Genomic DNA, 22,134 nt, shown 5'->3' on the forward strand with positions numbered 1-22,134 from the left:
ATGACTAATAATTCAGTTTTAAAGACTAATTAACATTAAAAACTAATGGGTAGACGAATGGTTACCTTTGATGGAAAAATAAATAAGTTTTTGACTTAAATCTAAGAAACCCATAAGCTTGAATAATGGTGAAATCTATGGTGTTTTGGGTGTTTTAATGGAATTCCATGGAGATTTAAAACCTAGGTGGTGATAGAAATCAAAAGAATATGGTTTGAGAATCAAAATTGAAGACTTGGGACTTTGGGAGGGTAAGTGACGACAAGAAAATTAAATAGGAGAAAGCTAACGTAAATTTGGGAAGAATGAGAGGAAAGTAGGTTGTATTTTTAAAAATTGGTAAAACTGCCACAAAAATTCTCACAATTTTGACCCTACTGTAAATTAGTCCTTTTTTCTAAAATTAGAGGTTTCTAAAACACTTTATCAAAAATTGATTTGATTTTCTAAAAGTCATAATCGAAAACATTATTGATATACCATGTCTCAAAATTCTAGACACTCTAAGGCTAAAATTCCTAAAATATCCTTAAAACTCCTAAGCTCTATTTTGGGGTGTTACAAGGAATGTTTCCTATTGTTAAGGAATTATAACCCTTAAAACCAGGCCTAAACATTATGGCCCAGTTTGAGCGATTACATGAGCCTTGAAGATCGCCAAAATGTTTTTTTAAAGGAAAATTCACTTACCTTTTGAAAACATTTGATTTTGTAAAACATCTTGTACTTTTCATTATAGAGTTATGTGTTCCTTTATATTTAAAAATTATTTGAAATGTAACTTAGTTTTTAAAACGCATATTTGCAACGGCTAATAATCACTAAAACATTTCTTTAATCATTTAGAAATTACATAAAAACAATTCATGCATAAAAGCTCATTATATCAAAATAGTGTCTCATACCACAGTTCATAATATAAAATTTAATGTCCCAAAATCATTTAAACAAACCCAATTTAAAGTCCATAGTAAAAGCCCAAAAGAAGTTCAAAAAGTCCATAAAAATACCAAACCATTTCCAAAATCCATAACCATGAAAACATATTATATCGAGAGCCTCACCGAAGATCCAAATCCGAGCCTTAAGTACGAGGATTACCTGAGACACACGAAAATCATGAGTGAGCTTTAAAAGGCTCAGTGTGAGATCAATATAAACACTTGTTTTAACACATAACATAACACATCAAAATATCACAAAGCATCTTTCACAGAATTCACATATTATCGCATTTATTGAATCAAAACATGGCACGCTTATGAACAATGCACAATTATAAGATTTCCTACCCATTTCCGCGACACATCAACATCAAGTTCCCCAAAACTCATCCATCCAATAACACACCAATTTGCGGACAAGCCACCATATAGATACCGATGAACAGTCACATAGCACATCGTGAACAAGCCACCACATAATTGCAGTTGAACTGTCACATAACTTCCTCCTTTCACAAACCCACCCCATGCATGTGATATGGTCATTTTAACACATATTTATCACTTATCACATTTTTCGCATTTTGATGCTCATAACTAATGCATCTCAATTTTCACGTAAGCATGTATCATGCTCATATTTTCACATATCACATAGTTTCACTTTAGCATGCTTTAACATACATAATTTGTGTTAAAACATGGATCTTATCATATACCTACAGATATCATGTTTTAGATCATTTCATATTAATCTAACCATAAATCACATAACATATAGTTTAGATCAACATTTCATGCATCACAGATCACAAATCATGAATTTCTCACAACACTTAATAGTTTAGGTCACTTACTTGATTTCCTCTTCGATTGAGTTTTTCAACTCCACACGAGTACTTAAGGTACTCACACATTAATTAATTAATAAAATTTTAATTAAATAGTAATATTAAAACTTCACTTAAAATGAGAATTAAATCCCACACCTTAATATAGATCTAAATCATTTGCTCTATTGTAGAAGTTTCGTTTAGTTTTAGTCTTGATCGCAAATCTAAGCACAGGATTAACCCATTTTAGTCATGATCTATTCGAATAACATGGCTTTTAATATGAGATTTAATGTGAAAATATCACCAATACTTACCCTCAATTCGAATGCTTGAGTTCGTCACTCTCGCGATGTTTCACTATTGATTTCTAGGAGGATTGTTAATCGGTCCTTCATGTTAACACAAGACTGTATTAGTACTAATGATTTTTGAAATAATAAAAATAAAATATGAATTATTTAGGCCCTATACCATTTGGCCATGTCACAAAATTTTAAGATGAAAGATTTTTAATCCCAAAACTTCACTTACACTTGTTTTGTTACGAGATGATCGAAGGAAAAAAAATAGAGCGAAATTGAAGGCTGGATAATCTAAAAATAATCAAATAAAAGAAACAAAAATATATGTTTTAGTCACTAGGGTAATCGGCAAAAGAAAGAGAAAACAAAAAGGAAGAAATCGATCACCAATGGCGGCGGCTTGGCGGTGGTCCGGCTACAGGGGTGCTGTTGTTCGATGATGGTGAAAAATACAAGTAGGAAGGAGGGTTTGGCCACTTTTATTTGAAAGGGAGGAGAAAAGGAGAGAAGAGAAGAAAATCAGTGGAGGAAAATGTTACCCATGGTGGTTGCGGCAGCTGACACAACAACGCATGGTGGAATAGGAGAGGGGAAACTGAAAGGAAAATAGAGGGAATGTTGGTTGTGGAAGATGATGGGGTGGTGGTGGAAACAAACTCAAGGTGGTGGAAAGAAAAGGGTGGTGGTTGTGGTGACCAAAAAGAAAGAAACGAAGAGTAGAGAGGAGGAAGAAAATGATGGAAAATGGGGTGCATGGTCGGCCAATGGCTGTTTTGGTGGTCAACACAGTCACTTTTGGTAAGGATGAGGTATGGGAAAGATGATGGAACATAGGAGCAATAAGGGGGATATGTTTCTCTTAAAAAGACAAGTTTGACTTGCTAATGGAGGAAAGGCTAGCTAGCACATGCTAAAAATGTGAAAATATTAAATAAAAAAAATATGTACACATAGGGGTTCAAACTAGAGACCTCAAAGATAGCTAAGAGGCTTCCTACCACTCAGCCACAACACTTCCTTGTTTTTAGATTGCACAATTATTTTTAAAACATAGAAGCTAATAGATTCACCCTCTTAACTAAATTAAATTAAATAAGAAAATGGGATGTAACAAGAATACTGCTTAAACATTACTTCTAATAACCTGGTTCTTAGTTTTATCCCTGAATCCAACTCATTTGCTTTCATGGGAATAAACAAAACTTTTCTTTGTTAACAGGATATATAGTTTTATACTTTGAACAATCATTTAGCATTTGGAATAATCATGTTATCTTCAATTATTCCTTTCAATAGTTTCTTTGTGAGAAATATATGTATTTATCTTATTTGATTCCATGGCTACTTAGAACCCTATAATTAACCATTATAATAAACCAACTAATCATTTCCATCTTTCTTTATTGGTTTCAACTTTATTTGTTTATTCTTCCTAGCACATGCAGTCGATTGATAGGTGTGTGTTCTTGTTGGTTTTTTTTTTCTTTTTGGTCTTTATATTTGTAAACAGAAAGTGTGGAAGTGTCCACATTTGACCGTGGTGACAGACTAATTAATCAAAGTTTGATGAGAACTAATTTATTAAAAAAATCATTTACACCAAAGCTGAAACGAGAATGGGAACAAGAAACATGATTAGGCTTTTTACCTGATTTCATGTGGGTTATTTGAATCAATTCATAAAAATCTATTGGTTTGGTATTTTTAGATTTCATGATTTGGTAAAGAAATAATTTACAAAAGAAAATTTGTCTGTGGGATAATTGGTTCTATTTAGATCTTGTTGATCTTGACCAAATCTTGCCTATACTTACTTTTTTTAATTGTGTTTGATGTTGTTATTAGTTGTGTTCTCTTTCTTAACTATTATTCCAATCTTGAAAAGTTGATTTTGATTGAGAAAAAAAATATCGAGGATCCTATCTTGATTTTGATACACATCACCATTTGGAACAATCATGTTATCTTCAATTGTTCCTTTCAATAGTTTCAAACATGTGAAAAATATACTTATGTGCCATTTGTTAATTGTGCAATATTATGTAATAATTATCATATTTACGTTCATTGTAACATGTGCAAATTGGAAGAGGACTTGTCTTTCTTCTTCAAAGATATATCTTTTGATTTTTGTTCCTTTAAGGTATGCTTTTTTATTTTCTATTTTCTTCTTGTGAGGTAAATGTCTTTGGTCTCCATATATGATTTTCTTGTTTGTTTTACTGGCTAAAACGAATATGTTCATATATGGAACGACGGAAATGTGAAAGTTTACACAACTGCATCAAGTAATAGTGACAAGTAAATGTCAAGTTATCGTACCCAGAGGGACCGTGAAAGAAAATAATTTATGAAATGTAAATCAAACACTTTGGTGATGGGAAAAATATTTTGTTTTGAAGAAGTAATTTAAAAACTAAAAATTAACTAAGTAATAGAAATAAAAAGTAAAAATTCCAAAACACGATTTTAAAAAGATGGTTTTAATCAAGATGACATAATTGTTACTAATATTTTCACGGCAACTTGGTAATTTTCTAACTACTACTCATACGTAGTTACTAAATTAACTAATCTCTTGAACATTTTCAATGTCAATTCAAAAATTAATTTATCTTCATAAGCACATAAAAGATTAAGTGAGGTAATAATATATTTCCATATTGAAACAGTTTAATCACAATAATCCGCAAGTTATGCAAAGCTAATGTACCATTTAATATCGTCGTTAATTTAACCTTCGCTACCATAGAAGATTAAGCGTGCACCAATTAAATATTGTGTTGATTAATTATAATTTCAACACATTTAATATTTAATTCATTCATTACCTTACATTTTATAATGCAAGTATAACACAATCATGATTTTATTTAATTGAACAACTCACCAAGGCCTATAACAACACAAACATGATTTTACTAATTCAAGTGGACAAAATGCAATCAATCTAACATGAATTAATTTAAGTTATTTTAATTAGAACAAGAACAACAACAGGAAAATTATTCATGTTCATAATAACAACATAAACAAGAAAATTAAAGAGAAGGAAACTAGAAAGCAAATCTAGTGTTTCTCTAAAGCCAGACTAGTGCGCTCCTTTTCTTCTCTACTCGTTCTGTTGAACTAAGGCCTCCACGAGCAATTGAATGATGCTATTACAAGGTGGAAGACGGCTCCTTTTCAAGAAGAAAATCGACAAGGGAAATGGACAAGAAAAAAGGAAAAACAAAGGAGAGAAAATGAGTGAAAGAGATAGAGATGTGTGGGAGTGGGAGTGGCTGCTAAAAATAGCAAATAATTAGCATCCACACACTTCCCTTGGCTGGCCACATGGAGCAAAGTTTGAATGTTTCAAACTTTGCTAAATTTAGCTTGGGGAAAATCTTCAAAGGCACAAAAAGTGGAGGGGTTTGAATAGGATTTTAAAGAAACTTAAGGGCTATTTTGTAATTAATTTAATCAGCTAAATAAGCTAATTGGGTCAGCTTATTCGGTCGGTTTTGGGCTGCAAATTTTCTTATTGGATCCGTCTTCAATGCTTAGCACACTAAGCCACTTTCTCCTTCAGGCTTTATATTAATTTTAACCCAATTTAACTTGGATAAATGTAATAGCCCAATTTTGGGCCTAGTCGGAACAGTGGTTTCTGGACCACAAATTCAACGAGGAAAAAAATTATTTTTATTATATTTTATTGTCTATAATTTCACGAAATGAGTTTATGAAAATTTTGTTCGAAAATTTATACGTTTGGGCACTCAATTTAGTAAAAATGACTAAATTGGAAAAAGTGCAAAAGTTGAGTTCTACATGTTAGAAGTTCCCAATTGTTATGAAATTTTAAATTGGAGGTCCTTATATGGTAATTAGACCATTGGTTAAGTTGGTGGACAAAACTGGACATGGTTAGGCATGTTTCCAAAGTTTTTCATTAAAGGCATTTTGGTCATTTAGTTATTAAAATGAATTAAAAACAAAATTAAAAGCCAACTTTTGTCCATCTTCAAGCTATGGCCGAATTCTGCATGAAAAAATCATGACTAGGGTTTTTCAAGCTTCCAAGCTCGATTATAAGTCCGTTCTAGCCCCGTTTTAATGATTTTTACATTTTTGAAATCCTCGTAACAAGATCTAGCTATTTCTACCATTATTTTGAACTAGGGTTTGTGTTTAAAAATTTACCCATAAATTATATACATGTATTTTAATGTTTTATGGAATAATATGAATGTTTGGGGTGTGATGAACGTCTTTTACTAAGTGATTTTCGGTGAAAATGCCTAAAAGGATTAATTTGTAAAAGTTATAAAATATGTCACAAGTGTGTGAATAAGTGAGTATTGTGGACTAATATAGTTATTAAAATGGTTCGGATAGGCCTAAAATGCAAGGAAATTGAATAAAAATTATTTTACGAGCCTAGGGGTAAAATCATAATTTTGTGAAACTCTAGGGCCAAAAATGTAATTTTTCCAAAGTGTGATTTTTGGACTATATTGAATAATGTGAGTGTTTATAAGTTTAATGTGTGATTATAAATCAAGAAAGACGAGAAATTGACTTTGATCAGTGAAAAAGAAAAGTGAGAAAAAATGAAAAATTTCCCGATTGAACCTCTGGAATAGAAAAGATACGAATGAAGTGACAGTAATGATCACATGTGTGGAACGGACTGTGTGCAGGCCACTATGTGAAAGAGGTAGTAATGGTCACATGTGTAGTACTATGTGCAGGCTACTACGTGTACTGAGTATCATTGATTATAAAGGTGGTTGCTATGTGCTGATTCCACCGGGTACCATTGATTATAAATGTGGTTGATATGTGCTGACTCCACCGAAAATCATTGAAAATAAAGGTGGTTGCTATGTGCTGATTCCACCGAATATAATTGATTATAAGGGTGGTGCTATGTGTTGATCCACCGTGTAACGGTTATTATTCCAAAGTGATCATCAGGAAATTGGCTAAGTGAAAATACATGTGATCACGTAACGATTAAGTGTAATCAAATAAGACCATGCGATGAACAATGTGCTCGATATTTAATCGACCCTTTGGTACAATGAAATGAAGTAATGAAATTATGAAAGAGTAAATTTAACAACAAAACAGTTTAGGACAACAACAGTTGTGTGACTTTGAAAAATCACTAAAAATAGTGGAAATTGAATTAGAAGCTCAATGAGACATGGAATTAAATATAATGAATCTATTTTCACATAAATGAAATAGAGTAAGCAAAAGAGTTATATATTTTGAGATATTTGAATTTTAGTGAGACAGGTCAAAATGATTTGAAATCCTCTGTTTTAAATTTGGAATATTTTAAAAATTATAAAAAAATAATTATGGTTTGAACTTTATATTTTAGAATCCTGAAAGAGTCTATTTTCAAAAGAAACAAACTAGAACATTATCTAAATTCTGTACAATGATATATTTAATTTTTAGTGAAGAGGGTCGAATTGTCAAACAGTGAAATAGGGAACTTTAAAGAATAAATTGTACTTATTGGCTAAGAAAAAATTATGAAAATTTTATGGTGATAACATATATTAGTATAGTTTTGGGGAAAATTAACAAATCTTAATTTGGAGCTCTGTAGCTCGAGATATAAATAAATCATTGACTCGATTTCAGATGACCACTTGAATTTACATATGGGAAAATAGTGAAAGTATGTATAATGTTGTTTAAGTGTGTTATACACATTAAGGATGAGGAATGGAGAGGAGGTGGAGGAAAATTGAGAAATACATGAATGATTTGTGTATAATTGGTAATACGCTCGATTATAGTTGTAAACGATGAAATAGAAATGACGCATATATTTGTGCATTATTGGTCATGGTTTAAGCTCATGTGGGAAAATAAAGTTTCATAGTATGTGTGTATGGTATATTTGGTATATGATTTGGAATGAAGTAATGTCATGAATGGCTATTGAGTTAACACATGTTAGTAAGTTTGATACATGAACAAATATTGTGCTCATCCATGCTTATAATGCTTATGTTATATGTTTATTTGGCTGGCATATTTGGTATACATGCTTAGGCTTTGGCCAAGTTGTGGCGGGATTATGCCACGTTAAATCTATAAGTTATGCATCGAAATAGTAAGTGCCTAAATGGAAATATTCTTGTGATCAAGAAAGAAGAGGTAAGGTTTAAATTATGTAATCTCTAGTGAAATAGTTTATCATGTGGTTAGTTCCAAAAAGAATTATGTTTCAATGCACTAGCTTGCAACTATGGTTGAATGATATGTTTATGTCTTGTGTGATAAGCATAGGAAACTGGTGTGGAAAGGTAATGAAATAACAAGTTCATACTTGAAGTGTAAAATGACGAAAAAAGAGGATGATGAATTGAATTGATGTTGTTATTTAAGCTAAAATGATATTCTCATTGCAAAATTGAGAATTTCATAAATGTGTTAATAAATGGTATAATCGATAAACATTGAGTTAAATGGTAAATACGTATTAGTATTAATCTTAATGATATTGAATTGCAAGTAAATTAAAAGGAAATTGCTAGTGATATGATTTGAATTGTAAGCATGAGAAATTGTGAAATGAATGAAAATGAAATGAAGCATTGAATTGCATGAGTATGTATCGGGTCTAGTAGGCCCTATTTATTACGACTATAATATTTTGAGGGTATATAGTGAAGAATTATAAAAGTATGTTAATAATTTGAAAATTTTAATTTAGATGAAATTTTATAACTCGGTTCAATACGTTTACAAGTGTATGTGTTCTGGTAATGCCTCGTACCCTATTCGGCTGTCGAATACGGGTAAGGGGTGTTACAATAAAAGTTAAATATAAAGTATATAAAATGATCATAATTTGGACTGACCTTAGCTAGAAAAATATTTAATCTTGCCCTTAGTTCACTTGAAGCTAAAATTCCCCAACGGTTCAAGCCTTTTAAGGTGTCCGCCGAGCCAATTTTCACTTTTTGTGCAAAATTGTCGAAAATAAACCAAATTTGTGAAAATTTATTATAAAAATAATTAAAATTAAATATGTTAATAATTTAAGTGAAAATTAATTATTCTATAATTAAAGTGTGAGTTTTGACAAAATTTACTACAAAACTGCATGAATTAGAGCTTAAAAGGTGCTAAAAAACTCTATATTTTTTGTTTCCAATATACACAATAGGTGAGTACTTTAGCGGTTGAAGTTAGTGGTGAAAAAGTAAAAGAAATGTGGGATAAGAGACTGACAGAAATATTATGTGATATTTGTATTAAAAAGATATTGAAAGACAATAGATCTGGTACTCATTTCACAAAAGATGGATGGTTGAAAATAATGACCAACTTCGAGAAAGAAACAGGCAAGGCTTGCTCACAAAGGCCACTTAAAAATAGGTGGGATGCCTTGAAAAAAGAATGGAAAGCTTGGAAGAAACTTAAAGGCAAAGATATTGGTCTAGGGTGGAATCCTATAAAAAGAATCGTTGATGCATCAGATGATTGGCGGGAGAGTAGGCTAAAGGTATATTAATAATTCTCAATATTTTTTCTTATTTATGAGGTTATTGATAATTTCTTATTAAACTAGTAATTTATATGTAGGTTGTGCCTGAAGCTCAAAAAAATTAGAACCCCGGGCATTGATCTTGAATTCAAAGGGAAGTTGGACCAAATGTTCATGGAGGTAGTTGCAATTAGTGATAAAACATGGACACCTTCTTCTGGTACACTCCCTAGTGAATTTTTTGAGGATGTTGACAATGACATACCTGAAGAAAATGAAGAAAAAATGTGAGAAATGATGTTCACATTTTAAATGATGTTCACATTGATGGAAACAGTCAAAAAAGGAAAACACCTGAGATATCAACTTCACATTTTATCAATTAATTCAAGATTAGAGTTTTGTGGCTTAAGACGGAAATAGGGGATAGTTGAAAATTTTCTAGTCTTTTAGGGTCTAGAGATATCTACTATGTAACTAAACAACAATGTTAAACTAGTTTTATCAATAGTTGTTTATGTTTGGTTTTTGGATATTAAATTTATGTTCTACTTATTTATGTGTAATTTTGTTTTATCAATAGTTGTTTATATTTGATTTTGGATATAAAATTTGTTTACAAGTGATGAGTATGGTTAACAATTCCAGCGGTGATGAAAGGGAAAAGAAAGGGATTTTACAATGTATGGAATATTTTAACTGATTATTTGTTGTTGTATCTTGTTCTGTGCAATTATATTATGAGAAGTATATATTGAAGCAACTATGCATGGATTCGAGAGATCCTTGACGGTCATAGATCACATTGTAAGATTAATTTTAGGATGTCTAAAATTGTATTCACAAGTTTGTCGAGAGTTTTGGAGACAAGATACAATTTGCAAAATTTAAGACACATATCTTCTCGTGAAATGTTAGGAATTTTTGTACATCTTGGGCACCGGTGCAAAAGTTTCCCAATGTCGAGAAAGATTTCAAAGGTTTGGAGCAACAATAAATCGATATTTTGCAATTGTGCTTGAAAAAGTTTCAAGGATGGTCATTGATCTAATTGCAGTCGAAGATCTTTTTTTAGCTCAATACTCGAACAAATACGTAATAATTCTACATATATATCACATTTTAAGGTTAGAACTTAATATTATATTATTATATTCTATTTTTTTTATTAAAAATATGATGGGACTAATATGATTATTTGTTCAGGATTGCATAGGTGCAACTGATGATACTCATATTGTGACTATTCTTCCACCAAATGAACAAATTCCCGACATTGGAAGAAAAGGTGACCCGACTCAGAATGTTATGACAATGTGTGATTTTAATGTGTTTCACATTTATTATGGCTAGATGGGAAGGCCCGGCACATGACACTAGAATATTTCTTGATGCAATTCGAGATCCAAAATACAAATTTCCACACTCGCCAAATGGTAAGATATTTCATTTATTTCTTTTTTTAAAATAATAAATTATAAGTTCTTTAATTTATAATTTAAAAAAACTGTTGGGGATCGACCCAATTAAGCAGCGAACAAGTAAAAATAGCAAAAGAAATTGAGAAATTGAACACACAAATTTAATGTGGAAAAACCCCTCCAAAGAGGATAAAAAACCACGGGCAAAGATAATTTTACTATAATGGCAAAAGAACGAAGAGTACAAAAGATGGAGATAAAAATTAAACCCCGAAAACCCAAAAACAAAGAACCCTCAAAACGTAAACACAAAATTCTCTAAATGTGTTATGAGTTCTAATCTCTAATGGATGTGTTTTCTAATGTTGTAAAAGAGCTTATTTATAAGTTAAATTCATAGGTTAAATTCATAGGTCAAATAATAATAAAATAATCTAGACTAATCAGAGTTTGATTGAAACAAATAAACAGAATTTAACTAGAAAATTATTTCTCAAATTTGACTGAAATAGGAGTCATACTTAATAAACCTCCACCTTGACTCATATTTCCACAATGCCATCTTTGCCAAAGCCCACCACGGGCCTATCTTGAACTATACAAGGAATTAATTGAGTTGAATATGTGCTTAAAAACTGGAAGACTTCTAGCCTTCGACTTGTAGACTGCCAAATTAAAACTAACCCGGGTTTAATTTTTAAAAACACAGTGCCTTAACTTTTCAAAAACTGCATCCAAAAGAGAACCTCTCTTCAACGAAACGGTCGTGCATTTTTCCCTCCTATGACCAAGTTGTCTCTGCTCCAAACGAGTTGACTTCAACTCTGTAACGGAAAAAGGGCGTTCGTTTTCACCGGTCACTGTAGAACCTTCCAGAATATAAAGACTGGATGTTATTTTACCTTTTAACAAAACGAGAGCTCCACGAGATATTTTAATGTCGCTCGACTCGATATTGATTTTGCATCCTTTGAAGTCTAAAATACTCATAGAGATGAGATTCTTTCGTAAATCAGGTACATACTTGACATCTGAGAGTGTCCTAATCATCCCATCTTGTATCCTAATTTTAACAGTACCAATACCAATTACCTTACTAGATGAATCGTTTCCTATGCGCACAACTCCACCTTCAACCGAACAATATGTGGAGAACCATTCTCTATTGGGACACATGTGGAAAGAACATCCCAAATCTAAAATCCACTCAGACGTGAACTTGGAGTTATCGCTCGTTGACACTAACAAGAAATCACCACTGCTTTCATTGGCCAAATTTGCACCAGTTACATCTACCTCATTACTCTCAGCAACTCTTTTATTTCGCAGTTTATAACAATCTGCTTTGACGTAACCTAACTTTTTACAATAGCGACACATTTTGTCTCGTTTCTTTGATGATACCAAAACAGAAGCTTGCCTATCTACCTTGTTATCCAAACCAAACTCATTGTCGAGTTTGTCTCTACTCAACAAATGACCCTTCACATCTTCAAACGAGAGTTTGTCTCTGCCATAAATTAGGATCTCCCTAAAATACTTGTATGAAGGGGGTAAAGAGCACAATAATAGCATAGCCTGATCTTCATCGTCAATATAAACCTCAACGTTCTTTAAATCATTTAAAAGAGTAATGAATTGACTGATGTGATCTCTAAGAAGCTCACATTCGTTCAAGCAAAACGTAAATAGACGTTGTTTCAACACTAAACGGTTAGCTAGAGACTTAGTCGCATAAAGAGTTTCTAACCTTTTCCACAAGGCGGATGAGGTCTTCTCCATCAATACCTCCTGCAATACCATATTCGCAAGGCACAACTGGATTGCAGACAAAGCCATTTCATCAAGCTCTTCCCATTTTGTTTTATTTATATTCTCAAGCTTTTTCCCGGTAACAACCTTTTGCAAGCCAGTTTGACTAAAATTGTCATCATCCGAACTTGCCACAAATTGAAATTTGTCTCACCATCGAACATCTCAATTTCAAACCTTGTTGCTGCCATATCTGAATGGGCTGATCTATGAAAATTGAACTAGCTCTGATACCATTTTTTGGGGATCGACCTGATTAAGTAACGAATAAGTAAAAATAGTGAAAGAAATTGAGAAATTTAACACACAAATTTAACGTGGAAAAAACCCTCCAAAGAGGATAAAAAACCACTGACAAAGATAATTTTACTATAATGGAAAAAGAACGAAGAGTACAAAAGATGGAGATAAAAACTAAACCCGAAAGCAAAGAACCCTCAAAACGTAAACCCAAAATTCTCTAAATGTGTTATGAATTCTAATCTCTAATGGGTGTATTTTCTAAGGTTGTAAAAGAGCCTATTTATAGGCTAAATTCATAGGTCAAACAAAAATAAAATAATCTAGACTAATCAGAGTTTGATTGAAACAAATAAACAGAATTTAACTAGAAAAATATTTCTCAAATTTGACTGAAATAGGAGTCATACTTAACATAAACAATTCTTGAATTAATTGTTTATCATATTATGACATGTAGGAAAATATTATCTTGTTGGTTCTAGATATCCTCAAATGAAAGGTTATATTGGACCATATAGAGGTCAGCAATATCATTTACATGACTTTCGTAGAGGTAGACCGATATCTGGTAAAAAAGAGATATTCAATTATTCACATTCATCATTATGTAGTGTGATTGAATGAACTTTTAGTGTTCTGAAAAAAAAAGTCATTTTAAGGGATATGACAAGTTATAGAAAGAAAAAAAACGATGATCGGTGTTGCTACAATGGCAATATACAATTTTATCCGAAAACATGTCGGTCGAAATGATGCAGATTTTATGGAATACGAAAATATTAACAGAACATATGAGAATATTATTAATCTAGAAGATGTGCATGATGGAGAAAGTGATGATGGTGATGATGATGATGAATCAAACAATTTAAGTGGTTTTGAAATGGAATTAAGAAGAGATACTATAGCTTCTAGTTTAATAAATTCATTTTAAATTGTAAATGCTAATGTAAAAATTTTAATATTTTATATTTGGTATATAAATATTACCCTTTTTGAAACTTTAATTCAAATACATGTAATATGTTAATTTGTTAGAGGTTTATATTTTTTATGTTATGTTAATATCTAATATCTATTATATATTTAAATTAAATTTTAAAATAAAATAATACAGATATATTAAAATCATTAATTAAAAATAAAAAAAATTTTAATAATACAACTGTGTTAATATCATTAATTTTTCTCCTATCTTATAAGTTGGATTTAATTTTTTAAATTGAAGATAAACGAGGTGGGAGTTCAGATAAAGAGGTCATGAGACTCAGGATGCTTCAAATTCATATTCCTAAATCGGTTAAACCATGAGCCTTTGTCACGTATGCAATGCGATACATGCTCCGGGAGCCGCACCTCCTCTTCATGCTCATTGGTATTACCATAGCCATATTCATCTTCACCGTCTTCCCGGCCTCACATGTTGCACATGGCATTTCAAAGAAAATGAATAGAAATTTATGATTGATTAGAAGGGAAAATGGATTTTGGAGTAAATATAAAGAAATTTGAGACATAGGTAGAGCGGGAGAAATTAGAAAATTTTCAAGCCAGGATTTATAATTAAAATGTAAACCTAATTTATGCTATAATTAATCACGCAAATTCAGAAATTCAAATTAATATTAAACTTATCATTTTATTTAAATTTATCACAAATATTTTTTTAAATATTGTTTAAGTTATCATATATATATTGAATAGATAAGTTATGTAATTTAAAAATACTTTTAAAAATGTGATAATTTAAAATAATTTAAACCATTTAAATAAAATATACTAAATATATAAACTAAATAAATTAGTATATTGAAATATACTAAACAAATATTTATGTTTAATTTAAACTATAATAAATTAGTTAATTAAAATATATAAAAAAATTATTAGAGAAGTTTAAATCCAAATATGACCTCTAAGAAAGTATGTGTTTAATAATTAAAATATAAAATTAAATTCACTTAATATTAAAATACTATTTCAATTTATTATTATATTAAAACACACCTAATATATCTTAATTGACGAGTCATATTTGAGTTTATTAAAATATTATTAATATATGGATCACTGTATAAACTTAAAATATATTAAAATATAGGCTCATATTATATTTTAAGTTTATGAATATTTTAATATAAGGGATATATTTAGATTCAGTTAATATTTTATACTATTTTAATATTTAAATTAGTTATATTTTAATTTAATTTTAAATATGAATTTATGGATACAATTTTATAATATATTTTAAATAATAAATATTAGATAAAATATATAGGGAATGCACGGGATGTTAATAAATATTTAAGTTCATATTTAATGAAAAATATTAGATAAAAATAGAAAGTAAATGGCAAAAGTGAGAGTGCCCCATTTGTTGCATATATAACCTATGTACCTTATTATATTATATATAGATTTATAGATTATGCCTAATGCGTCAATTTGCTGTGTGTTTATAGTTGGATGATGGTTTCATTATTTATAACGAATGTAAAAACTTATAAACTAATGGAAATATATTTTACTATTTATTATATTATTAAATTGTATTTTTATATGGTAAAGTTTGTAACAATTTGAGTTATGCAATTGAGTTGAAGTTGGATTAAGTTATTAACAATAGATAAAAGATATCAGGACTAAATAATTAATTAACATTTAATTAGTGATCATATCGATATTAAATTAGATTTTAAAATCAATAATCACTTTAAAATGGTTGTCACTTAATTATTATAATATAGCATTAAATCAATTAAAATTAAGATTAAACATTATAAATAACATTAAATTAAAAGATTATTAACAATAATAAGTAAGAAGCATGTCGCGAGATTGGAGCATTAGAAAAGAAAAGTAGAGATGGAAAAATTCAATGAGTTGTGTCTATTTATTTAGTTGACTAATACTAAATTTACTTCAAACCATAATGACTCTTGTTTAGTAAAATTCTCCAATCAATCACTGCTAATTCTTTTTTTTAGAAAATTATTTGTGTGGTTTAAGAAATTTTGAGAGTGAAGTGAATGGTCTCACTGTTTAAAACTGAAATATCGGCATTCTTTTCCCTTCCTAACAGAAACTAGAATTTAGTTTATTTTCGAGAGCAAGTTACTTAAAACTCAGTTTAGATGTATTTTCCAAGTTGAATGAAAATTCAATTTTAACAAATTGGAAATAAACTAGTAATTTTAGAAGACCTAACCTATATCCTTCCAATTTCTACTTGATGGCTTCGATACACCAGAATGTATGAGAATAACTCAACAATCCCTATCCCTCGTAAAAGACTTTAAATACAATTATGATCAATCAAATACACGCGGATACATTGCTACCCAGAAACCTACCCAACCTAAAACTAATAATAAAATTGACATCGTGGAAGGGTTATTCTACCCCCATTCCCCTTCTTTCAACCCCATGTATTAACAACTATTAAGGTTAGGTTATGGATACTTGGGGGGAAAAGTAAAACCAACCATTATTCATACACTACTGGGAGATGTGTCACCCTGTTAATAATGACGGATTTCTCAGAAAGCAATAAACACATTACGTATTTAAGTTTTCCATCTCTGTACCAAGGTCAAAAAGATAGGATGAACCCCCCCCCCCACCCACCCAAAAAAAAAAAAAAGGAAATCACAATTTTAAAAAAAAACTGCATAATGGATACAGTCCGATATTGCCCTGGCTATGCAATCACTTTGACAGAAAATCCAAGGGTAAGACAGATTAAAGGTCATCTTCATAGCTAGCATACATGCTTTTGGTGCTCACCATCATCAAAAAAAAAAGATATGTAAGAATGGCAGGCAGTAGATGCAACAGACACTGCAAAGGATCCACAACTACCTGACTATGTAAGGGGAGAGCGGAGAAGAACAAAAGTTGAGTATCTTGAATAAGTTGTGGCATATAGCTGCTTCACAGGAAGTAATCCGGTGTTCTACGGGTAACATCAGGTTCACCTCTCCTTGGAGCTGGCTCAAACTGCAGCAAGATGAACTTAATGATTTTGCAAATACACGGAAGAATCCAAGGAGTCAAGTTCAAAAGTTAGCGTTGCTCCTTTTACATTTATTTGTGAACAAAAGTGCATGCAGAGATTGCAAAAGGTTAGAAAGAGAGAGAGACCTGGATGAATGTGTGACTCTTGCAATCGTCAACTTCCAATATAGAAGCCATGTTTCCACAGCGATAACAATAATTAGGAGCACTGAATATAGTAACCACCTTTTGTTCCTGTCCCAATAAAATAATTCTGAATCAATAACCTGAAGCAATTTGCACGAAGCATACAAGAAAAAATAATAATAATTTAAATTTTGACAATCATGTGTACATGTGCCCAGTTAAATCCATCCATAACCAGCTGATGAGCTCTAGCAATCAATTTTAAACTGTTGGTGTGATTGAATTGTTCAGATATATCCTGCAGAGAAGAATGCAACATTTTAATTATAGAAAATAAAAATAGAAGGCAAAAGCAACCACATAAGTGTTGAAGACTGGACACTCTGAACATAAGTTACCTGACCAAAAGTATATCCAGCACCACGTGGTGAAATACCCCAACCGCATCGATCATCTGGGTCAGACCACAATAAATCACACATGGGTCCTTCATGAGGAACCTCTTGAACACGATCAAAGTTTCTTATATTATCCAGGGTTTCAATTGAAGGGGACAATCCACCATGCAGACAAAATATTTCTGATTCCACCTAGAATGAAGATATCAGCACTACATTAGTGAACAGAAATACCAATATCATTTTAACTATCATCATCTCCACTTCAGCCCTAGCAAGTGCAGAGTTAACATGCAAACATTACAAAAGCCATATAAACCTTTAGACAGGTACAGACCATATAGCAATGAAGTTGGTTATCTTGAGTTGACATTAATCATTAAACCATTAATCTTCTAATGCTTAAACAATTAATCTTCTAATGCAGTGAAAACCATATTTGTTAAAACTTTTAGCTGTCTTTAATCTAGCTTAAACATAAATACAAGAAACAGTCCTACATTCTGGAAAAATTGATGATATTTTTTGAAGGTTAGGAGCTAAGAGACTTTTAGTTTCTTAGAAATATCTCAAGATGCTTTGCAATGAGATTATAGCAAGCATAAATGCATAGGAAAGTCATTCAAACCCCCAAAATAAATAGGAATAACATTTTAAACTAAAATTATATAATACTAGAAAGACAACAATACAAGGTATACAGGACAAATAAAATAGAAGCCCATTTAAGCATAAACGTCAAATAACACCAAGACTAAAGCAATTACTTCAAATTAATATGCACCTTGCACTAGTTTTACTCACCAAAGCAGTTAATGGAAAATAGTCAAAAAGGTCTGTAAAGATCTTCCAAACATTAGCATTGCCATACCTATAAGTAAATCACCACAAAAAGTATTGTCATTGATTTGCAAAAGGAAGAAGCAACTATATTGCCTCCACATCTGCAATTTATTTAAGAGTATCACCTCCAGATACTTAAATCTAGTATATCATACCACGTAAAGCAAATACAATACTACTTTTTTTCCTTAACTGGAAAAAAGAGTAATTTGAAAATATCATTGAAAAGATAAAGAATAAGAAGACATTTAGTAAAGCTAGTACACTGATGGCTCATAATACTACAGCCCTTTAAATGATGTTGTGTATTGAACTTACTTCCGAAGACATTCATCGTAAAACCCATAAACTTGAGTGATCTGCCAAAAAGGAAAGGCTCAAGAATAAGCTTAAAATTTCCTATGATAGTCAAGAGTTCATATCAAACTCTTTGCTAAGACTCAGATGTGCAAATTGCAAAAATATAACACCATAAAAAGCCAAACTTTGGCATATGTGCACTTGTTTGGAAAAGGAGTGAAGGCCTGGAAGAAAAGGTAAATTTCATACCTGGCGGCTTTCATGATTTCCTCTGAGAATGGTAATCCGCTGTGGATAACGAACTTTTAAAGCCACCAACAGCTGAAAGAAGAAAAAATCAGTATCATCTAAATAGAAAATGTGAATGACTTAAGTTTGCTATTGATCTCTACTTACAAAGTTTATGCTAGCAAATGCAAAACTGTCTGTGAGTGTGATATAATATTCATCTTTATGAACAGAAAAAGTAACAGTACGCAACATCATTTAACTCCGGTGTTTTGAGAAATATCTAGCATGGAGTATACTATCATTGAAGTGGAAAGCAATGATAAACTGCTAAAAAACAAGGCTCCGCATCATATTCCTCCTGTACTACATCGAATTTAAAAGTCCTTCAAGATAGAGACCAAAAGTGATAGGAGATAGTGCAGTAACTATAGATCCAAAACTCCTATCCGAACAAAGATCTAATGATCCCACCCTCTCTTTACCCAGAATTATTGGCCCAACAACAACTGAAATCATCAAAAAGGCAAAGGCATTTCAAATTCTTAGTGTTGAAGGCTTTTGAGTTTAAACCAAGGTAGATGTTTTTCCTGGTCCTGATAGCAGGATGCGGTCAAATTCCATTCACACAACTAGCACTTAGAACCCTTAAAATTGTTATCTAAATATGTTATTTCTGCCTCTACTTTAGCAGAAGCAGAACACAAAATTTCATGACAATGGCTGAAAAAGGAAATTCGTAATTTAAGATGTACATACCGTAACGGTTTCAACAGAATAGTATCCACGATCCACATAATCTCCCATAAACAAGTAGTTTGTATCAGGGCACTGCCAAGTAGGATAAAACACATTAAGGGATTCGCTCAAAGGAAAGACCAATCATGAAGCTAAATTGTGTAACAGATAGGGGAAAAGCATATAACTAGTTGAAAAACGTCCTAAAAATGCATGAATGACACTGATAAAGCACAATCTAATGGCAAAAACAGGTAAAAGATTAAGTAGACAAATTTTATTAAAACAGAACATTTATGCATGAAAGTGCTGGAGAGTGGAGACAAAAAGCTCACATGTCAATGCATGCAAAAGAGCATAAATTAAAAATATTCGCATTACAAATATGATCAATCAAGATACCTCTGGAGAGCTCCAACTTCAAAAAGATTGAGGTCTCAACTAATTATTTTACACATTCCCCGCTGAAACAGAACTGAATACAAAAATCAACAGTCAAAGTCAGAACAAGTACCTTCCCTCCAATTCGAAAAAGTTCTGCAAGATCATGAAACTGCCCATGGATATCACCACAAATTGTCACCGGGCTTCTCACAGGCTGTTAAAAAAATCAATGCTTTCCCAGTTTACGGAGGAGCAATCTCAACATCTCCAAAATACGCCAATAAATAAACAAATATAGACATAGATGCCTGAAACACAAGCCAGACTAAGATAATAAACCTGGACATTGCTTTCTTTCATCAGTATTTCCTTTGCCTTATCACATAATGCTCTGACCTAAACAATACAATATGAGAAAAAAATAGAGTTATTAAAAGTTATATTCCACAACACAAGACAGAAAAAGACAAGCTTCCATTGACCCAAATTAAAACAACACAAATAAGATGAAACGAAGAAAACTCCAGGAGCAACAAGTATAAAATTTAAACCCACAACACTTATTCCGAGCAAATACCCCGAGTTATGTTGAAATTACCTATATCAAATAAAAATAAATCATTTTCTTTCCCTGCTTTAAAGAAGAAGAAAAAGAAGCTGCAGTTTTTGTTCATAACTCTGAATTGAAATTTAAACAGAAAAAAAAAGAATTAGCAGTAAATATTGCAATAACACTATTCACAAATCAGAGCCTAATCGATTATTCACAAATTTTAAAAAATATATTATTGGATTAATTCCTGGTAAATTTCGGTACTTTCTTGGAAACAAACAGATAGAGAAAAAATTAAGGTACCTGCTGCTCCGAAAGTGGCTTACACTGCATGAGCTGCGAGATCTGCTCATCGAGATCGGTGGTCAAGTCTGTTGGTGACGAATTGGCGCCCATGTTTAATTTATCAGTTGGAAGAATCGAGCGTGGAAATCGTTATCCTGATTAGGGATAACCCTAACCCTAGTTTGGACTTTGGATTGAGAATTTTCTTTTTTCTTTTTGTTTTAACTTTCTTTTTTATCTCTTTTACACTCTTTTCCTGGCTCTCTTGCTTCTATCACGAAGACGAAATGAAATGGGAGGGCGCGTGAACTGAGACAGAGAGTGGAGCGTGAACAGTGTGAGTGTTATTAAGCCACGTCACACTACTAAACTGTTATAAAGCCACTTCACCACACGTTTCGGGGAACGCTCCTCACAATGAGATTTCCTTAAGCTCCCTTCAAATGCTAACGGGAAAAGAAAAATATAAAGGGATATTATATTTTTAGTATCTAAACTTTGTTTCAATTTTCAAATTAGTATCTAAGTTCTTCTTTTATCCAGATTGGTAATAGAATTTGGTTTATATCACATATTTAAATATATTTTCTTAATGCATTAAAATAAGATGACATGGAAACTAATATATAATAGTAAATTTACTCTGTAATTAAATATTATTTAGGGTTGGAAATTAATTTTGTATATATTCAAATTTTGGTACATACCAAAATTTATAAGGAAATTCCAAAATTTTAAGGACTTACAAAACTTCTAAGTAGTTACCAAAATTTCTAATAAATTATTGAAATTTCTAAAGTTACACAAAAATTCCTAAGACTTTACCAAAATTAGTATCTAAGAATTTACCAAAATTTCTAATATGCCATATTATTTTCTCTTAGTATCTTGGCACATTAGTGCACTTTATGCTTCTCCTATCAAGTCCCTTAGTGATTTTCCATTTTAAGCATGTTTATATGAGTTTTCTTTGAGTATTTGTATATATTTTGTGATTGTAACACGTCGATACTTAACCCAATCATCGGGTTTGAGCTACAAGGTGCCACATTCGTTGCCGGAGCAACTACGATAAAATTATATTTGATTTTTAAAACAATTAAAGATTCAAATATAAGTAAAACATGTGTATAATACAATACGTAATCATTTTCGGATCTTATACGAGCTTTTGAAAGCTTTATTGTTAACCCG

The 22,134-nt window shown here is 31.3% G+C and overlaps 2 protein-coding genes and 1 long non-coding RNA gene across 4 annotated transcripts; 1 reads left to right on the forward strand and 2 right to left on the reverse strand.

Moving 5' to 3' along the window:
• Positions 1–881: 881 nt before the first annotated feature.
• LOC128040373 (uncharacterized) lies at positions 882–2,941 on the reverse strand. The gene is made up of 4 exons (XR_008194998.1): positions 2,470–2,941; positions 2,312–2,373; positions 2,095–2,169; positions 882–1,101 (listed from the first exon to the last, which is right to left on the reverse strand). It is a non-coding gene; the product is annotated as an uncharacterized LOC128040373 (long non-coding RNA).
• Positions 2,942–9,421: 6,480 nt separating this feature from the next.
• On the forward strand, positions 9,422–9,880 carry LOC128040461 (uncharacterized). The gene is made up of 2 exons (XM_052629212.1): positions 9,422–9,607; positions 9,701–9,880. The coding sequence occupies exons 1-2, from the start codon at positions 9,422–9,424 to the stop codon at positions 9,878–9,880; spliced, it is 366 nt and encodes a 121-aa protein (XP_052485172.1).
• A 6,842-nt stretch (positions 9,881–16,722) lies between these two features.
• Positions 16,723–21,262, reverse strand: LOC105766564 (serine/threonine-protein phosphatase PP2A catalytic subunit). Of its 2 annotated transcripts, XM_052629490.1 has the most exons (12): positions 20,959–21,262; positions 20,701–20,780; positions 20,442–20,498; positions 20,233–20,316; positions 19,740–19,811; positions 19,002–19,073; positions 18,771–18,811; positions 18,414–18,480; positions 17,610–17,801; positions 17,420–17,509; positions 17,212–17,319; positions 16,723–17,067 (listed from the first exon to the last, which is right to left on the reverse strand). In XM_052629490.1, the coding sequence occupies exons 3-12, from the start codon at positions 20,460–20,462 to the stop codon at positions 17,002–17,004; spliced, it is 813 nt and encodes a 270-aa protein (XP_052485450.1). In that variant the 5' UTR covers positions 20,463–20,498; positions 20,701–20,780; positions 20,959–21,262; the 3' UTR covers positions 16,723–17,001. The 2 variants fall into 2 exon arrangements, with proteins under 2 accessions (XP_052485450.1, XP_012441514.1); XM_012586060.2 differs by lacking the exon at positions 20,701–20,780 and having other exon boundaries at positions 20,959–21,261.
• Between the last annotated feature and the right edge of the window lie 872 nt (positions 21,263–22,134).

This window comes from Gossypium raimondii, chromosome 4 (assembly GCF_025698545.1).
Source record: "Gossypium raimondii isolate GPD5lz chromosome 4, ASM2569854v1, whole genome shotgun sequence".
Lineage (NCBI taxonomy): Eukaryota > Viridiplantae > Streptophyta > Magnoliopsida > Malvales > Malvaceae > Gossypium > Gossypium raimondii.

Coding starts and splice junctions, on each gene's coding strand:
- LOC128040461 (XM_052629212.1), top strand. CDS start 9,422: ATGACCAACTTCGAGAAAGAAACAGGCAAGGCTTGCTCACAAAGGCCA. Junction 9,608..9,700: donor GGCGGGAGAGTAGGCTAAAG/GTATATTAATAA, acceptor TTGTGCCTGAAG/CTCAAAAAAATTAGAACCCC.
- LOC105766564 (XM_012586060.2), bottom strand. CDS start 21,051: ATGGGCGCCAATTCGTCACCAACAGACTTGACCACCGATCTCGATGAG. Junction 20,317..20,441: donor TGAAAGAAAGCAATGTCCAG/GTTTATTATCTT, acceptor TTTTTTTAACAG/CCTGTGAGAAGCCCGGTGAC. Junction 19,074..19,739: donor ATTCTGTTGAAACCGTTACG/GTATGTACATCT, acceptor TTCTTCTTTCAG/CTGTTGGTGGCTTTAAAAGT.